The sequence below is a fragment of the Thunnus maccoyii genome, chromosome 1 (assembly GCF_910596095.1).
Source record: "Thunnus maccoyii chromosome 1, fThuMac1.1, whole genome shotgun sequence".
NCBI lineage: Eukaryota > Metazoa > Chordata > Actinopteri > Scombriformes > Scombridae > Thunnus > Thunnus maccoyii.
In genome coordinates this window covers 10,279,832-10,300,462 of record NC_056533.1, presented here as the reverse complement: position 1 = coordinate 10,300,462, position 20,631 = coordinate 10,279,832, and the positions used below count along the sequence as shown (strand labels likewise).

The window sequence follows — 20,631 nt, the reverse complement described above, 5'->3', positions numbered from 1 at the left end:
ACGTGTCTAATGTACACACTAACTGCAGATGCAGCTTAAATGTAATAAACAGTGACCTGAGAGCAGGATGATGTCTGCATGTGTACCTGTATAGAATAAGTCTGTATCCTGTAGCCCTTACATATATATATTTCAAATGTTTATATGTATATATTTCTATGGACGCCCAAAGTAGCAGTGTTTAAAAACTTTGTTTCAAAGCAACAAAGTCAGTGGACATGACTTTGCCCGTCCTGTTGACCTGTTGACTCGTTTAACATCATGCTATCCTCATATAATTGTAGCCATAAATGAAGAAACTACTGGTGACTCAAACCATAAACCATCAATGATCCTACAGTACTTACAACGATGTGACGTTTAAGAGATGAGGAATTTTCACTACTATTTGTGTTAGAAGTCCATTGGCCTGCCGCATTTTTTTCGACCCTCTTATTAGCTTCTCATTTTACGTTTTTTGAATTTGTTTAACGCTGGTGTTTGCTCCTACTGACCGCTCCAATTGATAAAAGACAGCCAAAGTTGGAAAAATAACCTCAGAATAGCTCCTCAATGCAATTTCGCTGATGAGTCTAGTATTTCCTAAATACCTGAACGCAGCACAACGCTACGTCACTTGCTTAAGAGCAGTACAAAATTCACGTGACAGTCTGGACCAGTGTATCATCATGGCTGCTGCACCTCAGTGAGTTGTGTCTTCTTCTTTCTGACAGCATTTTCACTGACTAGTATACGTATTTATCCGAGGTCAGATAATCAGTACTGTTGTTAGTTTTTACTGTCGGACCACTGCAATGTCTTTTCGCAAAGCTCGCAGGCAGGATTATATAGTTGATGCCAGGCAGATTCACCGTTACTAAGTTACCCTGTCTGTCAAACAAGCATACGAGTTCAGTTCGTAAGGAAATAGCTTAACTAGTGAATTTCTCAACGATTGATAATGGATGTTACATATATTTAAACATTATACAACAACAACGATTTTTTTACAACTTAAACACTCACTTTCAGTTTCTAACTAGCACTTGTAGTTGCTTACAGTAAAATGTTTTGACTCCTCAGGAATGTAATTTTTCTGCTTCAAGTTTCCTAATTTGTAAACCGACATCGAGCTACGTTCAGTAATCTCACTCATTTAGTACGGTAAATCCACTTCCTGGTGGTCTGAACTACTAGTGAATGACTGACTTAAAATATTGAAATATATGGCCAAAATCTTCATAATCATACTTGTGTTATTTGTATTTCTTTATTGTCATAAAGTGTCTTACCATTGTGTCTGACAGTGGCAATAATGTCTCACACTGTCACGTTTTTTACTTACTGCACTCATCAGCACTTTTGTCTTTACCAAGTTCATTATCCAATTCTGAAAAGCAGAAGCAGAAAGCAGAAATTAATGGATTATATGTGGCTACAGTAAGAGGACTTGTAGAAATCAAAATTGCATATGGCACTGTAGTAGTTTACATGGATATCTGCAAAAAACTGTTGTAAATGTGTATTATAACCTATGAATTGAAACAGTATGCGAGGCCAAGGATGTAACAATTTGTTTTCTCATCCAGGTAACATGCCATATATCATATAGTAATTATGTTTCACTGATGAAATAATTATCTCTATCTATCTATATGACTTCTGCTGGTCATTAGATAAAACCACACAAGGATCTGCTGAGATAATCACAAATTTGTCAGCCATCAGCAGGCATAAACTTGCAGATTACAGAGACTGGAACAAACAACAGGCACACCTTAAGATAGGCTATTAAGTAATTTAGAACACCAGAAACAATGCCCTCAGAAGTTATCGCTGAGCTTTAACACAATCTAAAAAAATGGACATTATAAAATTTCATGAGGTTTTTTTTTTTAATGCCTTGGCTATCGCCAGGCAGGGTTTTGGATTGCAGTGTAGTAAATTATTGTGTCTATCTCCTTCAATAATAACTACATCTACCATCTCACTGCAGCTGATCTATCCTCATAGATACAGTTACACATGTAAACTCAGCCAACAATGAATGATACAGAAGCCATAAAAATACTGTGGGGGTTGTGGATTAACTTTTTATACAGTCCAGGCCAAATCAGATGTGCTGCGTTTGTTATCTTATCAGTAAAGCCACAGGCCAGAGAACAAGATTTATAACCAAGACCTATCACGTTACAAGGTTGTCTATCTGAATTCTGTCTTAATGCTTTCTGAGGACAGGCTGGTTAGGCTAAGGATTACCTTCAGATATGACTGAAACATAATGGGTCTCGGTAAAAAGATGATTCACCAGAATTTGCTCACCGAATTTCTTATCATAACTTTCACTGTAGCCTCCAGAATTCTAGATGAAGAGTGATCGTAAGTGTTGATATGAAAAAATATGCAGTCATTGACAGAAAGAGACTGGTAATAATGCCACATCACAACAATCCTAATCTAGACACAAAGTCTTCCAGTTTATTGCCATTCTCTTCAACCACTAGTCCACCCAGGGACTCCAAATACATGTCTCTTTGTCCTTTCAGACCTGTCTACTGGCTTGGTAACGACACCTTGAGGGTGTCTGCTGCCCTTTTTGCTGAGAACCGTCGAAAGCTGTGCAATGGGCTAAAAGCCAAAGACGGAGTGGTGCCAAAGTCATTTGTGGTGCTACAGGGAGGAGAGCAGTCACAGAGGTACTGCACGGACACAGACCTCCTTTTCAGACAGGTAAGCAGTCTTTAGTTGACTCTGGGAGTGGTACAACACTGAAACTGGGGTGGGAGTAAGGCCTTGCATTTATTTATCCATCCATCCATCCAGCCGTGATCCTCAGGTGGTTAAACTAGCAGTGAATTTAAGTCCCTCCAGAATGCCGCGGGTCAGTCTCCCTAAAGAAAAGTGCCCAGAGGGCATTCTGTCAAGGGTGCCCCAAAAACTTCATCTGGCTTCTCTTAAATTTGTTAGTCTCCTTGCTCTGTCACAAATATGTAGGCCAGCCACCCTGGAGAGAAAGCACTTGTATTTATGAAGTCAGTTTTTCTGACACTAGCATCTAAACTTGTAACTATAATTGTATTTGAACAAAAATCAAAGGACACACTCAAAGTTTTGTTTTGTTGTTGAGTTTTGTATTCACCTGTGTGGATTTATCTGGCCTAATCAAGCAGAACATCTTATATTATCACGTGATAATCCCTAACTTTGCTTTTTTCTAGTTACCTATTATAATCTCCCTCACTAATGCCCTGAATGATTGTTTAATTTCTGTAGGAGTCTTTCTTCCACTGGGCTTTTGGAGTAACCGAGCCTGACTGCTACGGAGCCATTGATGTGGACTCAGGGAAATCCATCCTTTTTGTTCCCAAACTGCCTGAAAGCTATGCCACTTGGATGGGAGAGTGAGTCACACTAATCTTCAAAGCGCTGTACATGGCCAGCAATCATCAACAGCTGGTTCATAGCTGTTAGCTGTAACTTGAAGAAAGGGTCATGTGCTGCAGTTACATACAACATACATACAAAAACATGTTTATACTGTGTATAAGAGTGTTCGTATTTATTTTATTCATTGTACATTCAACCAAGAACCGTTAAAGACTTAATATTTTTTGTCATCATACAAACTTCTAGTGATGTTTGACTAAACTAGTCCACATGCTACATGTGTGAGAAGAGAACATCGCTCAAATAAGTTTTGAATATCATGAACCCTCCTGCAAAAGGCCTAAAATTCCACTTAAAAATGACATGAACTTGCAGATGAACAAGAATAAATTGAACATTTGGCTAGAGCTACAACGATTAGTTGATTAATCAATTAGTTGTTCGACAGAAAATTAACTAATAATTAACTATTTTGATCATCAATCATTTTAGTCAGTTTTAAGCAGAATTGCCAAATATTTGCTGGTTGCAGTTTCTCAAATTTGGATTAAAAACGCAAGCGAGTTGGCACTGATCTGCCCCGTTAACATCATCACTTTGGCTGTTTCTGCTTGTACTATTCCTCCCTGCATCATTTCTAACTGATCTGCTAAACAAATAGCTCCAAATATCTCCATATATTGTTGTGTTGTCCGGTTTTTAACACCACTAACGAAGTTCTGCTAATATAGTGAGGAACACATTTCACTTCCAGTAAATTCTTCACGGTAAAAGTCTCCCATTATTTAGTCATTTAAAAGCTTTTAATATGAAGCAGTAAAGCAGGAAATGTTGGGTTTTCATCAGCGGTAACTTAACACGACTCTGACATGGCTGCCCCAGGGCAGGCTTCCGGAAAGCTGACCAATCAGACAATCAGAACAGAGTGGGCTCATCGGGAGGGGGACCGTAAAGAGATAGGAGCTAGACTGCCTGTTAGGGACAGAGGCTGAACTGAGGGGCTGCATAAAGGGCCAGTATAAGATAAATAAAGAGTTTTTTTTTAACTGTGAGTCATGCAAAGCTACTCTAGTGGAGTCCCAGAATAAAAATGTAGAGCTGGAAATGAGCATAATAGGTCCCCTTTGAAGACATCACCTTTGACTCTTAAGAAATTATAACAGACATTTTTCACTATATTGTGGCATTTTATAGACAAAACAATCTATTGATTACTCGAGAAAATAATTATAATTTATAATGAAAATAACTGTTAGTTGCAACCCTACATTTGTCTGCTTTCTTTGAAATCCTGACAACAAGCTGATTCTTGTGCTAGACTAATTTGTGATGGCATTTAAGAAATGGTGCATGCAGAGTTTTTGTTTTCCTTGTGGTTGTGTGTAAGATTTTCATGGAAACCACTGGACATAATAACTGGGGAAATAACCTGCAGACTCTTGACTAGGTCATGTGTTTGCTCTTTCCTGATTCCCTGAAACATCTTTTGTCATCTGACATGAATTTTTAAAGATCATTTTCACTCAGGAATTAGTTGATCAGCACTTTTATCCAGGTTCCAGGCACCAGGTTCTTCATTAGTTGTGCTTCCTTCTTCTTATCTTTGTCCAGAGTACTTCAGTTCTGCACTATAATTTATCTGATATATTTTTAGAGACTGACAGACTGACCTCTTAAAATGCCTAATGAGTGTGTATGTGTCTTATTTATTTTTTGTCTGTTGACTGTACCTTTTGTGTTTTGCATTTGTTGACAGGATTTACCCTAAAGAGCACTTCAAGGAGAAGTATGCTGTTGATGAGGTGCAATACACCTGTGATGTAAGTCTGCCTGTGTTTGTGCTCATCTATATAACCTCTCTGTGTGTGACCTTTTCGCTATGCAGTCACTGAACTTTGACATTAAGTCACTGAGCCATGAAGTTACAGGAAAGGACATTAGTGCCTCCATAGACTTTTTAAAGGTGAAAGTCATCATTCTTTCATTTGAACCTGTTGGCAAAAAATTATACCATTGGTGCCAGATATTAGGACTGATACTAGGTGTATACTGGGACCTTCAACAGTAGAAGGTGACATTGCATCCATTTTTACTACAAAGGTTGGACCATTTACATCTTCTCAAATAAATATGTCAAGTAAAATTCCATTTTGAAGCACTGCCAACCAAACAAATGTGTCACAGTGTGTTATTCAAAGAGATATTAATGGAAATGAACATGCATGAAAATTTCAAAGATACTGTATGAGGCCAGTTTGTTTGGATGTTAGGTGCATGTGCACACATTTGTGTGAAAGGATGTCAAATGGCTACTGACTGAGAAAATGTGGACTCTAGGTGGGCACAAACAAAGCACACGGAGCATCATACAGATAATCTGAATACCCCTCTATCAGAGTTCAACCATCAATGTTCAACCACCAAAAATCTTTTTTTATTTTGAATTTTATTTTAAAACTAACCAGCAGCTCCATTCTCTTCCTTTCAACAGCCTTATCTAAAAACTACACCCCTGCTTAGGCTGGCTGTAATACCTATTTTGAGAGTTTGGGAGAACAGTCATGTATATCAGTGCTGACAGCAGATTCCCAGGGGAGCTGTATTGGAGGGTTGACAGCTCCAGAGCTATTTTGGAGATGCGCATGTTGACAAATCAAAATAATGTATTCAGACTGTAATATAACAGCTTTCACGGCCAACAAATCACAGAGAAGTTTGCATTTGAAATGATCACATATAATTTTACATTAATTTCTATATTTACACTGTGACCTTTTAATGACTCACCCTGCAGATGATACTTAGGTATTTTTACATCTCCGCATTTGCCTGAGGTGTTAGATTTCCTTATTAGTCACAGGTTACCATGCAAATGATCACTTTAATCAACAGCCAATTCTTCCATGACGCAATAGCAGGTCAACACTGCAGTATAATATTAGAAAACATAAACTCACATAATAACATCCTCCTCCTTGGTGTAACTATAACTGTCATCTAGTCAGACAAAGAAATCACTCACTAGTGTTCACCATTCATTAGGCAATGCTGCCTACAGTAGGACTTAAAGGAGAACAATCTTTCTTTTTGTTCAGAACTGGGTCATGAATATTTCAGCAGTTGTCTATTTTTCAAACACTCAGACATGGATGGTGTTGTCGTACACACACTTACTCAGGAAGGGCCTGCTTAATATGCAAACAATTCATCTTTAGATTGTTGAACACAGCAGTTTGTGGAGACTTGAAATGTGAATGCTATGCTTTTAATCATTTCAAAGGCTTGAGTTTATTTTCATGTTCATGTTCAAGTATGTGCAATGAGTCACATTTGCCTTGTCAGACCTACTGTATGTTGGGCTGTAAATAAGTTCTTTAATTTTACAAAAACCCATTAGTGTTCACATCATATTTTGTTTATTCTTGTTTTTCCCAAGTTTTGTTATTGTTCTCATTGCTCTGCAAATGTCAGTCTCCTGCCTGGCTTTACTTGACTGACAAGTGTGTTTTTATTTCAGTGGTTTACAGCTACTGCAAACATGAACGAATCTTATTCAAGCATTAAAAACTCAAATATTTTGTACCATATACTTTCAGTCAAGTCAAGTCAAGTTATTGTTGCAGCTAATCATTGATTTATTGAATCACTATTGTGCTTGTCTATTAAGCTTCAGCTTGGATTTTGTGGGGTAATAATAGTTTTAGAGATAATAACTATCCCCAAATATCAACACAGTGTCTGTGAACATTGAGCCAGGGATATGTTACCTGACATTTACACTGCTGGCAGAGGAGTAATAAAGTCGCTTGAGGTTTGTCATTCAGTGTGCTGCTGAGTACCAGAGAGACCACAGAGCCACAACGGTGCCTGCCAGAGTGACCTTTATTCTGCAGCCTGAAAGCAGATTAGTCTGCTGCTCTACTGTGTGTATCAGTCTCCTAATTACTCCTTGTCTGCTTCCTTACAGATTGCTGATGTCCTCACCAGCAAGACACCAGCAGTTCTCCTAACACTGGTATGCAGTTTGTGTCCCCACATTTAACTTACTACTTATTTTATCCATTTCTAGGTTCATCTCTTCGTTCATAGTGTAGTTAGGACAGTGCATCACAGTAGGCTAGTGAAAACTACTACTACTTAAAAATGTGGTATGGAAGCCTCATCCCACCTCAACTTGCCTGATGGTATCTGCCAATACAAATACAAAAAGTAATTTTAATGGAGAGTTTCAGTGTCACACGAAGATTTTTGTCACTTTGTCACAAATCAAAACACTGAATCCTCTCAATTTGTTTGTGTTTAAGCTGTTAGATATCAACTGCTAAAAAGTGCAGTGTGAGAATTAATGTAAACTCCTTTTTACTAAGAGCTGTCAAAAATGTTTTGTCTTTCTCTGACAGTGGAATAGATTATCAGCCTGGTAACTCTGTTTTTTCCATGCAGCGAGGAGTGAACACAGATAGCGGGAGCACCTGCCGTGAAGCCTCCTTTGAAGGAATTAGCCGGTATGTTTAATTGGAGTCAATTTACATTAACATAATTATACTTTGTTCTGGGAGGTTATTATTTTTTTTCTTTTCTTTTATAACCAAGGATGCAACAGACTCTTATGCATACCGATTGTTACTGATTAACCTAATTCTGGTTCATAATTTAATTAAGCAAACAATCTTGCTTTTGCTTGTTGGTTATCATTTACTGGCAATGTTACTGTTGTCCTTAGTACTGGTCTTTGTTCTTTTTTTAAAGTGTATATATTACAGCCTTTTATGTTTCCTACAATCTGAACCTGACTACTTTAGAAAAAGAAATCTCATTTATTTAAATGGTAGTATAACCGTTTGCATAAAATTGCATTTATATTCATAATATTGTTTTTTCTTCTTTTTGTTTTGTTTTTAAATCAGCTTCCAAGTGAACAACACTCTTTTACACCCAGTCATTGTGGAATGGTAAGTAACAAAAATATTCAGTAATATTATTGAGAAAGCCCACTCAAGATAAGAATAAAGACTGTAGCCTCTCCTTTTAATTTCCAAATTTTTCCCTCAGTCAGACTCAGCTACTTATAACTCACAAATCTTGGCAATTACAGCTGCCCAGTCAGGTAATTGTGTGTCTACAATCAGAAGCAGGGGCTTTTCTGTGGGTTGTTTTTTTCGCCTTAGTGTTAGAAGCCAGCCTGCACAGATGTAATGGACTTCGTGCTTGCCTGGTTGTCCTTGGCATTAGAGTTGGCACCCTCCAGATGAATTGACATTTTCTGAAATAAGGAGGAATGCTTTTCAGGCACACCTCCTGGGGAGAAAGACTTGATTGAACCCCTCTGCCCTGTATTAATGGTCTGGGTTTTTCTTTTTTTTTTTACTTTCATTCTCTCTGTTATTAAAAAAAATCCTGAATGCTCTAGAGTATGTATTTAATTTCTAACTATCTAAGGTGAAACATTTGCTTTCCTAATACAAATGAGAAATGGTCTGAATCAGTAGGCAAAAAACTGCAGTTCTTATACTGTCTGAAAGCTCAGATTTAAATCAGACACTTTTTTTATTGTGGTATGCAACATTTTCTGAAGCTCTGTAATAGCAGATTATGAGAAAATTTTCCTTTGGAATTTCAAGAAACAATAGGTCTTATGTACAGTATATACAACGTTCCTTTGAATGATGGAGGACAGTTATTAGCAGTGTAGATACATTTCAAAAATGTGTCTTTTCAGCCATCACAATGATACTTCATTCTTTCAGCATAATGTGACGGTGGTATGAATTCTGTACTGTTAGGTTTTAAATGCCACTTTCTGTGCATGGATGACCAACAGAGCTGGTTTCTCACTTCTTGCTTCTGTGTTCCTGCAGCCGCCTGACTAAGACAGATATGGAGCTGGAGGTCCTGCGCTACACCAACAGGATTTCCAGTGAAGCCCACAAAATGGTAAGATTGTCCTCCTCAGTTACAGAGCATCTGCAAGGGCTCACGGATTTATATATTAGAAATTTTCAAACAATACAAGAAAGGAATCGCAAGAATGGAAAGTTTAGAGCCTTAAATTAAACACCCTAAGTATCAAAGCACTGAACAGCTCATTTGTTTTAAAACTTGCTCAGGGGATTCAAGATGTCAGGATCTTCTAAGGCCATAAAATGTTTAAATGTTATAGATTTTAACTTCATCCAGTAGCTCAGAGGGTAGCAGTTAACTGTGATAGCCTTTGACCAACAATCTGTAACATTAAGGCAATATTTTACTTCTGAAGGCAAGTTTCGCTTCTCACAATAAATAACCTCTTCAGGGGTTGAGGAGCAGTTAACCTCTTAATGTGATCTGCCTCAGGCTTTGTTTTCTCCCTGCTGTTTCTCCGTTGTTAAGAGTGTGATCATCAGACATAGTTTTAGGAGGTGTGGTGTCTTTCGTCTCTTTGGAATAAAAACAGAAAATGTTGTCCTATATAAGCAGGTGCATGAGGGCACTTTTCTTTATGCTCACTTTGTGTAAATCCTGTAAACTACGCTTGAGGGAATAATCCACAGTTCATGGTATTATGTTAAAAGTGCATCCAATAGACAAAACGAAACTTACAGGAAAAGCTCATAAATTGCCATTTTGCATATGAACTGTGAGTGAACAGCAAATAATAAGTGACACTACAAACTATGACCCTCATTCTACTGACCACAGAAACATTTGCGCCCCAGGTTGCATTTAATGTCACAAAGTGACAGAGAGGAGCTTCATCAGCAGGGTGTAACATGCATGGAGGGCCAAGCATTTTGAGCCACTGCACCATCAGTTTGACACAGAAAACAATCATGAGGTTTGCGTGCTTTGCACATAGGGTGGACATTGAGATGAATTTCAGAAGAGTCGTAACATCTGGCCCAGTAGTTTTCTGCCTATATCTCTGAAGGACATTACATATAAGCACTTAACTCACCTTTTCTCTGTAGATCATGAAGAATGTGAAACCTGGACTGAAAGAATATGAAATGGAGAGGTAAGTGGTGCATTTTGTCAATGGATCCTCTTTTATAGGTCCATGTTTGGTGGCAGAAAATAGAATGTCCTATATACCTGTATGTTGGGATTGAATCAATATTTATTTTATTTTACATTGCTTTCAGATTGTCTCATGATAATAAACTCTGTGGCATCACTGGTGCTTTTCCTTTGAAAGACATCATACTGACAGTCACTGCAATCACTAAGTCAGTGTTTTGGCAAAATATAATTACTAGATGAGCCCTTAAATCTGACGCGTGAAAGTAATGAACCAGCTGTTTGGATTACATCCTGCTGGTTCAGATTGAACAAAAAGAAATGTCATGTACTTCAGTAACTGTATAATTGTTATTGTGTCATAAAATAAGTACTGTAAGGTTTTTGCTTGTTGTGGGTGCGCTACTTTATGTCACGTGCTTCACAGGGCCGTAATGACACTGGTTGACCTGAAATTGTCAGGTATACATGGTGCTTTACTGTATACCGTAGGTACAGTACCAATCAAAAGTTTGGACACATTTTCTCATTCAAGTAAATGGGAAGATATGTCCAAACTTTTGACTGGTACTGTACCTACAGTAAAAAGTGTGAAATATAGGATGAAATACTAGGCATGTACATTATTACTCGAACAGGGTCACAATCAAATGGAAGATCAATATAGATTCAGAACTTAGTTTTTGGCCATGTTGAATAATGTCACAATGAAAATTAATAAACATTGTCTGATTCGCCAAAAACACAGATCTCAACAGAGAAACAACTATTCCATAATTTGAATGCTCATAATTTTTAAAGTCAAGCTTAAGAAAGTGGGAGCAAAACTCACAAAAGAGTAATATTTTATGGTTTGCTCTGTTTATGTTTACATATTTAAGTAAGATTATTTGCTGTGGGGTTTTTTTTTCCCAGTAATGTGTCAGAGCAGCTGTCAGTCAGACTCATTTGCCTCTACTGTATGAGAGGAACCAGGAAACATGGGCTCATCACCCTACATAGCGTTGCAATGCTGTCGAGATCCATAGAAGTGTTTGATGTGTTCGGCCGTGTGATGATTAAAGAATGAGCGCTGAATGAATTCTTAAAAAGCATGGAGTCAGGAAGAGGGCAGTGAAAGTCCTTCAGCTAATTGGTGTTTTCTCTGATCTCCGCTGTGCTGAAATTGTTTAGTTTCCTTTTTCTTACTGGGCTTTTTCTTTGAAGGAGTGCTTTTTCTCTCCCCTTGCAGCTTGTTCCAGCACTACTGCTACACCAAAGGAGGGATGCGCCACACCTCGTACATTTGTATCTGTGGAACGTAAGAGTTTGTCAATAAATTCCTTACCAGTTTCATTTCTGACGTACTCAGTTACTTACATAATTATTCTCTTAATGACGTACTTAATTAATTGCACACCGTCTATGATAAGAATGTTGTCATCAATGTAATTAAAGGATACTTTGAGATTAGAGAAGCTGCCACTTCAAATCTTTATATCAAATACCATATTCACATGTTAACCTGAGTATAAATGAACAAACAGAAATATTCGCATCATAATATAATTAAATCCAATACAACAACAAAAAACAGCTTCTGCCATACAGTTAAATGAAGACCCCTCTGTCAATAACAATTAAAAGGTTTCATGTGTAATGTGTGAAACTGGACAGACATGCATCTTATGATGACCTCTCCATATCCTGTACTATCCTTCAAGCCTCTGTGGCTCTCCATCACCCTCAGAGATTTGAACATGAAGTATCATCAGGATGCATACGTAGCTGGTTGTAGAGATATTGGCACTCAGTAACAGTCTCCCAGGGGTCTTGTTGGCAAACCAAACTATGCTTTTGAAAACAGTACAGCATTCATTCATTCTCTGTTGCCAGCTAGCAGCATCATTATGGATGAAGAATTTTGAAACGTTATTGCTAATCATGCACTGGCCTTTTGTATTAAAGGCCATGTGTAATGAGCATTTCCTGGGGATTAGTGATCAGTGGATGCCAGCTATTTTCCTGTTCAAATTAAGATCTTGAACAATTAGGACCCAGCCACCACAATTATTCTTCAAAGACGCAATGTGTCTAGGCTTTCTAGTCAAAAGATAAAGGGAGATAATAGGAACTGAAAAGACTGGAATCCTATTGATGCTTTGCTAAAATACATCATTTAATTAAAAATTGTTGTAACAATAGCTTTATGAGTCACATGCAATTCAGTTACCATCATGTGGTAGAAGACTTATTACTGTTTATGTCTTTTTAATTCATGTAATCATGTTCCTGTTCAACACCAGGGGCAATAACTCCTCTGTTCTTCACTACGGTCATGCCGGATTTCCCAATGACAAGACAATTGTGGATGGAGACATGTGGTGAGTAGCTCTCGGCATTTTTTAGCTCTAAGCAGTTTATAATGTGAGCACCTCACAGTTCTGCCCTGTGACGTACTCACAAACTCTAGATTCTCAAAAAGAGGATTGTCATTGTCGCACCACTTCTCCAAATGACCATCTGCATAATGGTCTTAGGTGAATGAAGTGTCAACAAATGGCATAGGTTTCATTATGTTGCTGTTCTGTTGAAATGATCTTTGTTATTTCATCTGTCTGCCTGTTTTGTTGCTCTGTCAATAACACAAAAACACTTTTGACACAAACAAAACACTTTGAAATTAGAGTTGATTTAAACAGTTGAGACGTTTTGTCCCCTGCAGTCTGTTCGACATGGGTGGAGAGTACTACTGCTACTCCTCAGACATCACCTGCTCCTTCCCAGCCAATGGGAAGTTCACTCCAGACCAGAGGGCCATCTATAACGCCGTCCTCAAGTCCTCCCGAACTGTCATGGCTGCCATCAAACCAGGTTATCATCTTTTAATCAGTTTTCTGAGGGCACAGTACTGACCTATAGTACGTAAAGTACAGTAAGCTGAGAAAAGGTACTTAAATTTTACCTTTGCCCTTATAGAAGTACCACCAGCACAGAGGTGAATCACACTTTATTTGATTGCAATTTATGGGTACCTTTATTGTTGTTTTTATGTCCAAACCATATTTAAGGCCTTTTGACCAGGCCGCTATCAGGCAATATTAGCTTATTGCAGATTTATCAGTATCGCTGCATATGTTGGCCAATAAGTAAAAAAAAATTGCAGTACAGAAATGCTAAGAGTTGGTTTAGAAACGGTGTCTCCATTATATAATTTGTCCAGCAGAGAGCATGTACAAGTTTACTGTAAAATGTCCCACTCACTACATATCTTGGTCACAGTTTATTAATAAACAAATTTAACGGATCTGTATCAAAAATGTTTGTTTTTGTTTTGACTTTAATGTCCAAAAAAAGAATATATGCCTAAATATCATTATTGGATTTGTAAAAATGGGCCTCAAAATCTAGTATGGTTTGGGCTATAATTACTGCAATTACCTGAGGAGGCTTTTGCATGTTTTTCATTTCAGAACAGAGTGATTTTTAACTAAAGTTGCTAGTGTCTTGCCAATTATATATTCTTTGTACACTTCCAAGCAAAATCTAAACCTAATCTCATACCTATATTTTGAGAGGCTTTGAGGTCACCACTTAAATTATATATTATAAAAATATAAATTGGTTATTTACAATCATTGGATACAAATTTTGTAATCATGGTTGGATGGATTTAAAGTTCAGGATAAAAAAAAAAATCTTTTGTTCTTTCTGTTCTGCTGAAGGTGTGAAGTGGACTGAAATGCACCGCCTGGCTGACCGGGTTCACCTGGAGGAGCTGGTGAAGATCGGCATCCTGACTGGAAACTTGGAGGACATGATGAGGGTCCACATGGGCTCCGTCTTCATGCCTCATGGCCTCGGACACCTGCTGGGCATCGACGTGCACGACGTGGGAGGCTACCCTGAGGTCAGAACAATTGACTAAAATTCTGAAGTTGCCCACATCACAAACCAGCAATAGGGTACAATAGTCAGGGTTGTATCAGTCAAAGTCTCCAGACAGTAGAAGAAGAAAACGCATTCCTGTACCTGGAATACTGATGTGTCATCAATAACAGAGAGATATTTGGTGCAGAAGTGAGAGCCAAACAAAAAGAAGCCAAACTGCAAGAAGTTCAGAATAAGGGCTGCAGAAAGGGGAAGGTGAAATATTGCCTGAAGGAGCTGACATAATAAAGTGTCATCCATTTACACCTCATCATTATTTCAGTTAATCAGTAAACTTAAAACAAAGTTTTATTTTTTAACTGTATAGCGGTTTTAAACTGTACTGTTGTCCAGGGGGTAGAGCGTATAGACGAGCCTGGACTGAGGAGTCTTCGAATGGGCCGCCTGGTGGAGGAGCGGATGGTCCTCACCGTGGAGCCAGGCATATACTTCATCAACCACCTGCTGGATGAGGCCCTGGCCAACCCTGCACAGAGCTGCTTCATCAACAACCAAGTGCTTGCTCGCTTCCGCGGCTTTGGAGGGGTCAGTCTGCCTGCACAGTTTTATTTGTTTGTTTCAGAGTTTGGTTTCACCAGAGGGGTAGTAGAAATGAGTTGAGTTGTCTACAGGATTAGTGCTACAAAGCCCACTAATACTGCAGTTAATTCACCAGAGAAGCTTGCAAGGCACAATGTCTCAAAATGTCTACGATCCCTTAAGCAGTCTCTGTCATTATATCTATCCACTGTGGTTTTCCTTGTCCCACTCTACAGTATAACTGTCTACACTCTGCTGCCTTAGACATGGATTTGTGTTAAAGTCACAGACTGCAGGGTTTAGGGAATATCAAAGAAATTTTTAGGTGTATTTAGACACAAAATATCAGAGAATCTGATGAATTCTAAAAAGAAGTCATGAAAAGACCAGATGATGAATAGCCATCCAGCCGTTATAGAAGAATAACTCGTAACTTTCTGAGCTGAAAATTTGAATTATTAACCCATGAAGGAATACAAGATTCAGGATGCAGATATGCTTTGACTCTTTAATGTCTTATGTCTTAAAACCTTATTTAATGAAAACTCTTGAAATCTTAAATCACTCAATTTTGACAAGGCAAGCAGCACAAATATCAGTCAGGTTGTCAATAACTCTCCAGTTTAGCGTTGTAGCTCCTATAATCCTGATCAAATAGCCATTTTGAGACAGTTTGAAAATGTTCATTTTTTTCACTTTCAAGTAGGTCGTCCATATAAAATAAAATTGTAGGTTTTTTTTCTACAACCTGTGTCACTATCTAACCACTCATGTATCTTTCTCTGTTGGATTCACTGTGTCTGATTTCAGCCGATATGACGGTGAATTATCATAAATTATAGGAATGATGACCAATATTATGAAATTGTTCAAAAAAAGATAAATATTCCTATAAATGCTGTGGTAGGTTCACATTTAACTCCGTTGAACGCCCATGTAACTACAGCTCACATTCTGAATATGAAGGAATTCGTATGTCTGTTTACATCTTTGCATTGATGATGTGTTTGCCTTTGAACATCTGCTCTGATTCTACCGTGTTGAGCTGATCACTGTTTCTGTACTGTGTGCAGGTACGCATTGAAGATGACATCGCAGTAACAGCGAATGGTGTAGAGCTGCTGACTTGTGTCCCTCGTACTGTGGAGGAGATTGAGGCGTACATGAGCGACTCTGCAAAACCTTTCAGCCCCGTCGTCAACAGTGAGAAATTCTGAATGACAACTCTCAGTAAAGTCCGAGCTGTAAACTGTGATGTCAGGGATTAAATGCTGCAGATCAACAACAAAGTAATATTCTTCTGTGAAACTGAAGTTATTACTCTCATTGTCATATCCCACTTATACAACAGATACACAATCAAGACTATTAATCAGCAAAGCAGCAGAATTAACACGACTATAATAAGCAAGCAAACATTAACAACATGTTCATTCAATATCTCATCTAAGCTTTCATAATGGTTTTAAAACAGTCTTAAATATTAGCAACACAACACTTTGAGGGACAAACTCTTCTTGAATACTGTAACAGTGTTTATTCATTTCTGTGCCTCCTGGTAAGATCAATTTAAAAATGTTTTTTAAAAAAATTCTTATTCTTATATTCCTCGTTGTAAACATTGATTTAAAAAAATGCTGTTAAATTGAATTAAATAAACATTTTAATTTGCTACTACGTGTAGCAGGTTTTTATTTGTTAATTCAATTTGTATTTTGTATGAAACACTCTTCTTAAAGGTTATACAAATCAGTACAATGGACCACAGAGTTTCTGTGAACCTTACAGTTGTCATCTGACAGGAGATAATTTTGTTATGAAGATAAGGCAGTGTTAAATAAACATGTATTATTATATATTTGTTGTAACACCACCTTTGTGCTTCAGATGGATGAGTTGAATCAGAGACATCATTTTATCATCTGCTATGTGATGTGACACTGAAGCAATTTAGGAATCTCACTCGGGAGCTTTGCTACTACTTAGTAATTCTAAATTCTTGGAAAAATCAAGTCAAGCCATCATGTTGGCACATTCAGAATAGTTATTTCCCTCTTGGATTGAATTGATTGCATACTCGAGTCAACCTGAACATAAACATACAGTACATTCAGTATATATATACAGTACTTACTGTAAGGATCAGGGGCCTGTACCATGAAGCAGGATTGATGTGTTATCTTTGAGCTTCACTCAGGTTCTCCAGTATCACAAAGCTGGCTCACTTTTAACTGGGATAAATCACTATGGTAACTTGTGCTGATCAGCTAACTTGCTCTGGAGCAGTGATGTAAGTATGTGACAAGTAAAAAAAAAAAATCATTTTACTTTTTCAGGCTTTCATTTCCACTCTGATTTTCAAATGGAACTTCTAACGAATGGAGGGACAGTTTATGACACTAAACATGCGATGAGGAATTTAGCTGCATTTAATTGTGCAAAGTTTCTTTTTTTCTGATAGTGTGGATGATTTCACACTCTCACTGCAGCTCAGAATAACATAAGGTGACATTGTAATGATAACTGGAAATACCAACTAAACCCTCTGTTGTCTTTTATTAGAAAAAATAATTCACACCCATCCCATCTTTCCTCCTGTCTCTGCTTTGTTAGCAGACACAGTCTGACATTACTTTTAACATTTTTATTAGTTATATTATTATTAGTCTATTCATATTCAGAATAGTTTGTTCATCATCTGACAAAAAAGCAAAAACCTGACTCTATACTTAAGACACAATCATTCCCACACTTATTTTAAGATTTACTAGACTTACTTTTAATATTTGGAAATTATTTGTAGTGTTTCTACATCTCCTATATTATTGTCATTATGTGATTATATTGTGTGCATTTCACCTGGTTGAAAATGACTTTCTGCTGTGACTTCAAATGAATTTTCCTGTAGGTAACTGGTTTCACCATGTCATCCCATATTATACCATATTAAGTACTTCATTCATGGTTCTGATGGTACAGGCCCCAGAGGTCAAGTTTATAGTATTTGAAGGGACCTAATGACACCTATAATAGAAACATTTGAGAGGTATGGTGTACAGGTTTTGAATGTAACTAATGAAAAGGATGTTGTGGCAGAAAAAGCTGGTTCATAAACAACAATTTACAGTAACAGTTAGGGTTAGAGCCAATAAAATATGCACTGGCTACCTTTACCAGGGAAAAAAATATATAGTCAAGGCTTTTGCCTGGGTTGTGAAATGAGGAGTAACAATTTAGGATTAATTGGAAATTTGAAATGAACTACACTATATACCTATTTAATAATCATAGGGTGTGATAACATTGTCAAAAGCTCAAATTGGAAAAATAGAACATCTCACCTTCTCTCTATTGCACCAGCAGCAGCCAGGGTATTGCTGTGCTTTGTCTTTGTAAAACAGTGTATTCTGTGATGTGAACATTGTAGAAAAGAAAGAAAATGGCAACAAAAAAAATTTCACATACATTAAGTTGTCACAAAACCTGACGTAATACAGAAAAATGTTCAGGTGTGAAACATGGCCATAACCCAGAGGATACACTTGCAAGTATTGGCCACCAGGGGCCACTGTCATTCTTCACTGGAACAGCCAGCTGCTCACAGGAGAGATGGTCCAGGTGTCATCAGATAATCCATAGTTAAAGAAAGAACCATAAATCTGTTATTTGTTTCAAAACAAAAAATGAAAAACCAATCAAAAACGGTCCATTTTTGTTTTTTGGCAATTACTTTTATTATTGTTCCTTTTTGGATTGAAGACTGAACAGGTCTATGTACTATGGGGGATATTTTTGGTCATAAGTAAAATTAAAAGTCCAAATAGAAAATTAAAAGAGATAAAATTAATAACTGATAGTATTATTTTAATACACTACTAGGAATAATCAGGCCATAATTAAATGTTAAATTTAAAATGGCACACAGACCTGTTCATTCTTCAATCCAGAAAGGAACAATCATTAAAAAGAATTAGCAAAAACCAAAAACTGACCGTTTTTGTTTATTGATTCTGACACAAATTTTGAAACAAATAACAGATTCACATTTTTTTAATTTTTGAATTAGAAATGAATTAAGTTTTATCTGATGATACCTGGACTAGGAAACCAGTAGGGATGATATGGCCTAGAATTCACATAAAGCAATAATACACAATTAATGATTAATTAATGAAGAAAATAAATGGATGGATTAGCCAAAGTACAATTATTTATTTAAGTTTTTCCAAAATAAATAAATAAAGAGCCTCTTCTAACATGGCTGTATACATTCTGACTTAGGCTCTACATAACTCACCTACTCATATGCAACAGGTTGCAGTGGAGCCCTCTTTTGGTCCTGGCATTCAATAGCATGTACAACAGTCACTTCATAACATCCCTCCCCCCTTAAATTTAAACTACCCTGTAGTTTACTGTGACTCTGAAATAATGTACTACAGCAGATTCTCTTTCAACTAAGAAAACACTTGTTACACTTGTTTCTGTCCTGTCTGATCTTATAACTTTAGCAGACACAAAAAATATATATATATTGTATGTATATATGTATAAATTAACCCCATTAACAGTTCAGTCTCTGACACTAGTATGGTTAAGCAAGTGTGGTCAAGGATGGGTAAACTGAAACCACCACAGAAAACAATGTCTCATTTTTGTCCTTGACACAATGTCCTTTACTTTACAAAGTCCTTCATATGGAATGATGGTCTGTTTCTTTGAGATCGGCTCAGCTCCTTAGTTGGTACTGCTCTCTTTGGTATGTTTCACAATAGGCAGAACATTGTCCTTTGCTTGGGTAGTACATGTGTCCTGGTGCCCTGCGCTGGTTATAGGTGGAGGTACCACATACTCCTCCTCATGTGTCGGTGTCGTTGTTGCATCTGGCAGATCTTTATCTTGTCTGCTGAACAGTTGATCCACATGTCACCTGACAAGTCTACCATTTCCCAGCAACACTGTACAGGAAACGGGTCCTGTGATCTCCTGTATCAGTCCTGCTATCCATTTAGATCCACATCAGTCCAGTTGTTGACTGTGGAGTGATACGATAGCTAAACAAAGCCCTGTTTAACTTTGTCTCCTATGTGTTGCCAGTGCTCTTCTTCATGAGCTCTTTGAAGGTCTGTACAGCTCTTTCAGCTAAGCCATTAGATGAGGAGTGGTATGGTGCTGATGTGACATGTGTGATTCCATTTCTTGTCATAAACTCTTTGGTTTGTTCACTGAGATAATACTGTGCATTGTCTAACACTATCATCTCTGGAATACCTTGTGTGTTGAAACTATTTCTCAGACAGTTTATTGTGGTAAATGAGGTCACTGGGTATACATCTAACGACTCTGAGTGTGTATCCACAATACCCTTGAGGGGATCCTTGGTTGTTCATCTCTATAGCTGTTCGGATGTCATCAGTGGTCTCTGCTCCTGGTCCAACATTAACACATTCTCCTCTGGCAGTGGACCATTGGCTTTCTCTGGGAGTGGAAGAAGGCTAAGAGCATCAGTGTTTTATCTGCCCTGTACATGTTAACATACTCATGTTATGCTCAAAACAGTACAGCCCATCTCATTATTCTCTGCAATGTCATCTGAGGTACAGTTTTCATCTCAGGGAATAAACTTAATGGCTTATGATCTGTACAAATCACAAATTGCCATACAAGAAATACTGCACCCCAAAGATGACAGCTAACCCCTCTTTATCTAGTTGGGAATAGTTATTTTCTGCAGCTGAAAGCATGCGTGATGCGAGCCCTATAGGTTTCTCCTCTCCGTCTGACATGCGGTGAGCTATTAGCCTACTGCTCCAACTCCAT

General features: G+C 37.6%; 1 protein-coding gene across 1 annotated transcript; it reads left to right on the top strand.

Annotated features, from left to right (window-relative positions):
* Positions 1 to 619: 619 nt before the first annotated feature.
* On the top strand, positions 620 to 16,667 carry LOC121901967 (xaa-Pro dipeptidase-like). The gene is made up of 15 exons (XM_042419082.1): positions 620 to 685; positions 2,526 to 2,709; positions 3,253 to 3,380; positions 5,123 to 5,186; positions 7,334 to 7,381; positions 7,810 to 7,871; positions 8,274 to 8,318; positions 9,225 to 9,300; positions 10,314 to 10,360; positions 11,594 to 11,662; positions 12,648 to 12,725; positions 13,067 to 13,215; positions 14,067 to 14,251; positions 14,626 to 14,817; positions 15,885 to 16,667. Exons 1-15 carry the CDS (start codon positions 669 to 671, stop codon positions 16,026 to 16,028), a joined length of 1,488 nt encoding a protein of 495 aa, XP_042275016.1. The 5' UTR covers positions 620 to 668; the 3' UTR covers positions 16,029 to 16,667.
* Positions 16,668 to 20,631: the final 3,964 nt, after the last annotated feature.

Excerpts from the sequence above, each read along its gene's own strand:
- LOC121901967 (XM_042419082.1), top strand. Across the intron at positions 7,382-7,809 it reads CAGCAGTTCTCCTAACACTG|CGAGGAGTGAACACAGATAG; the intron begins GTATGCAGTTTG and ends TTTTCCATGCAG. Across the intron at positions 13,216-14,066 it reads CATGGCTGCCATCAAACCAG|GTGTGAAGTGGACTGAAATG; the intron begins GTTATCATCTTT and ends GTTCTGCTGAAG.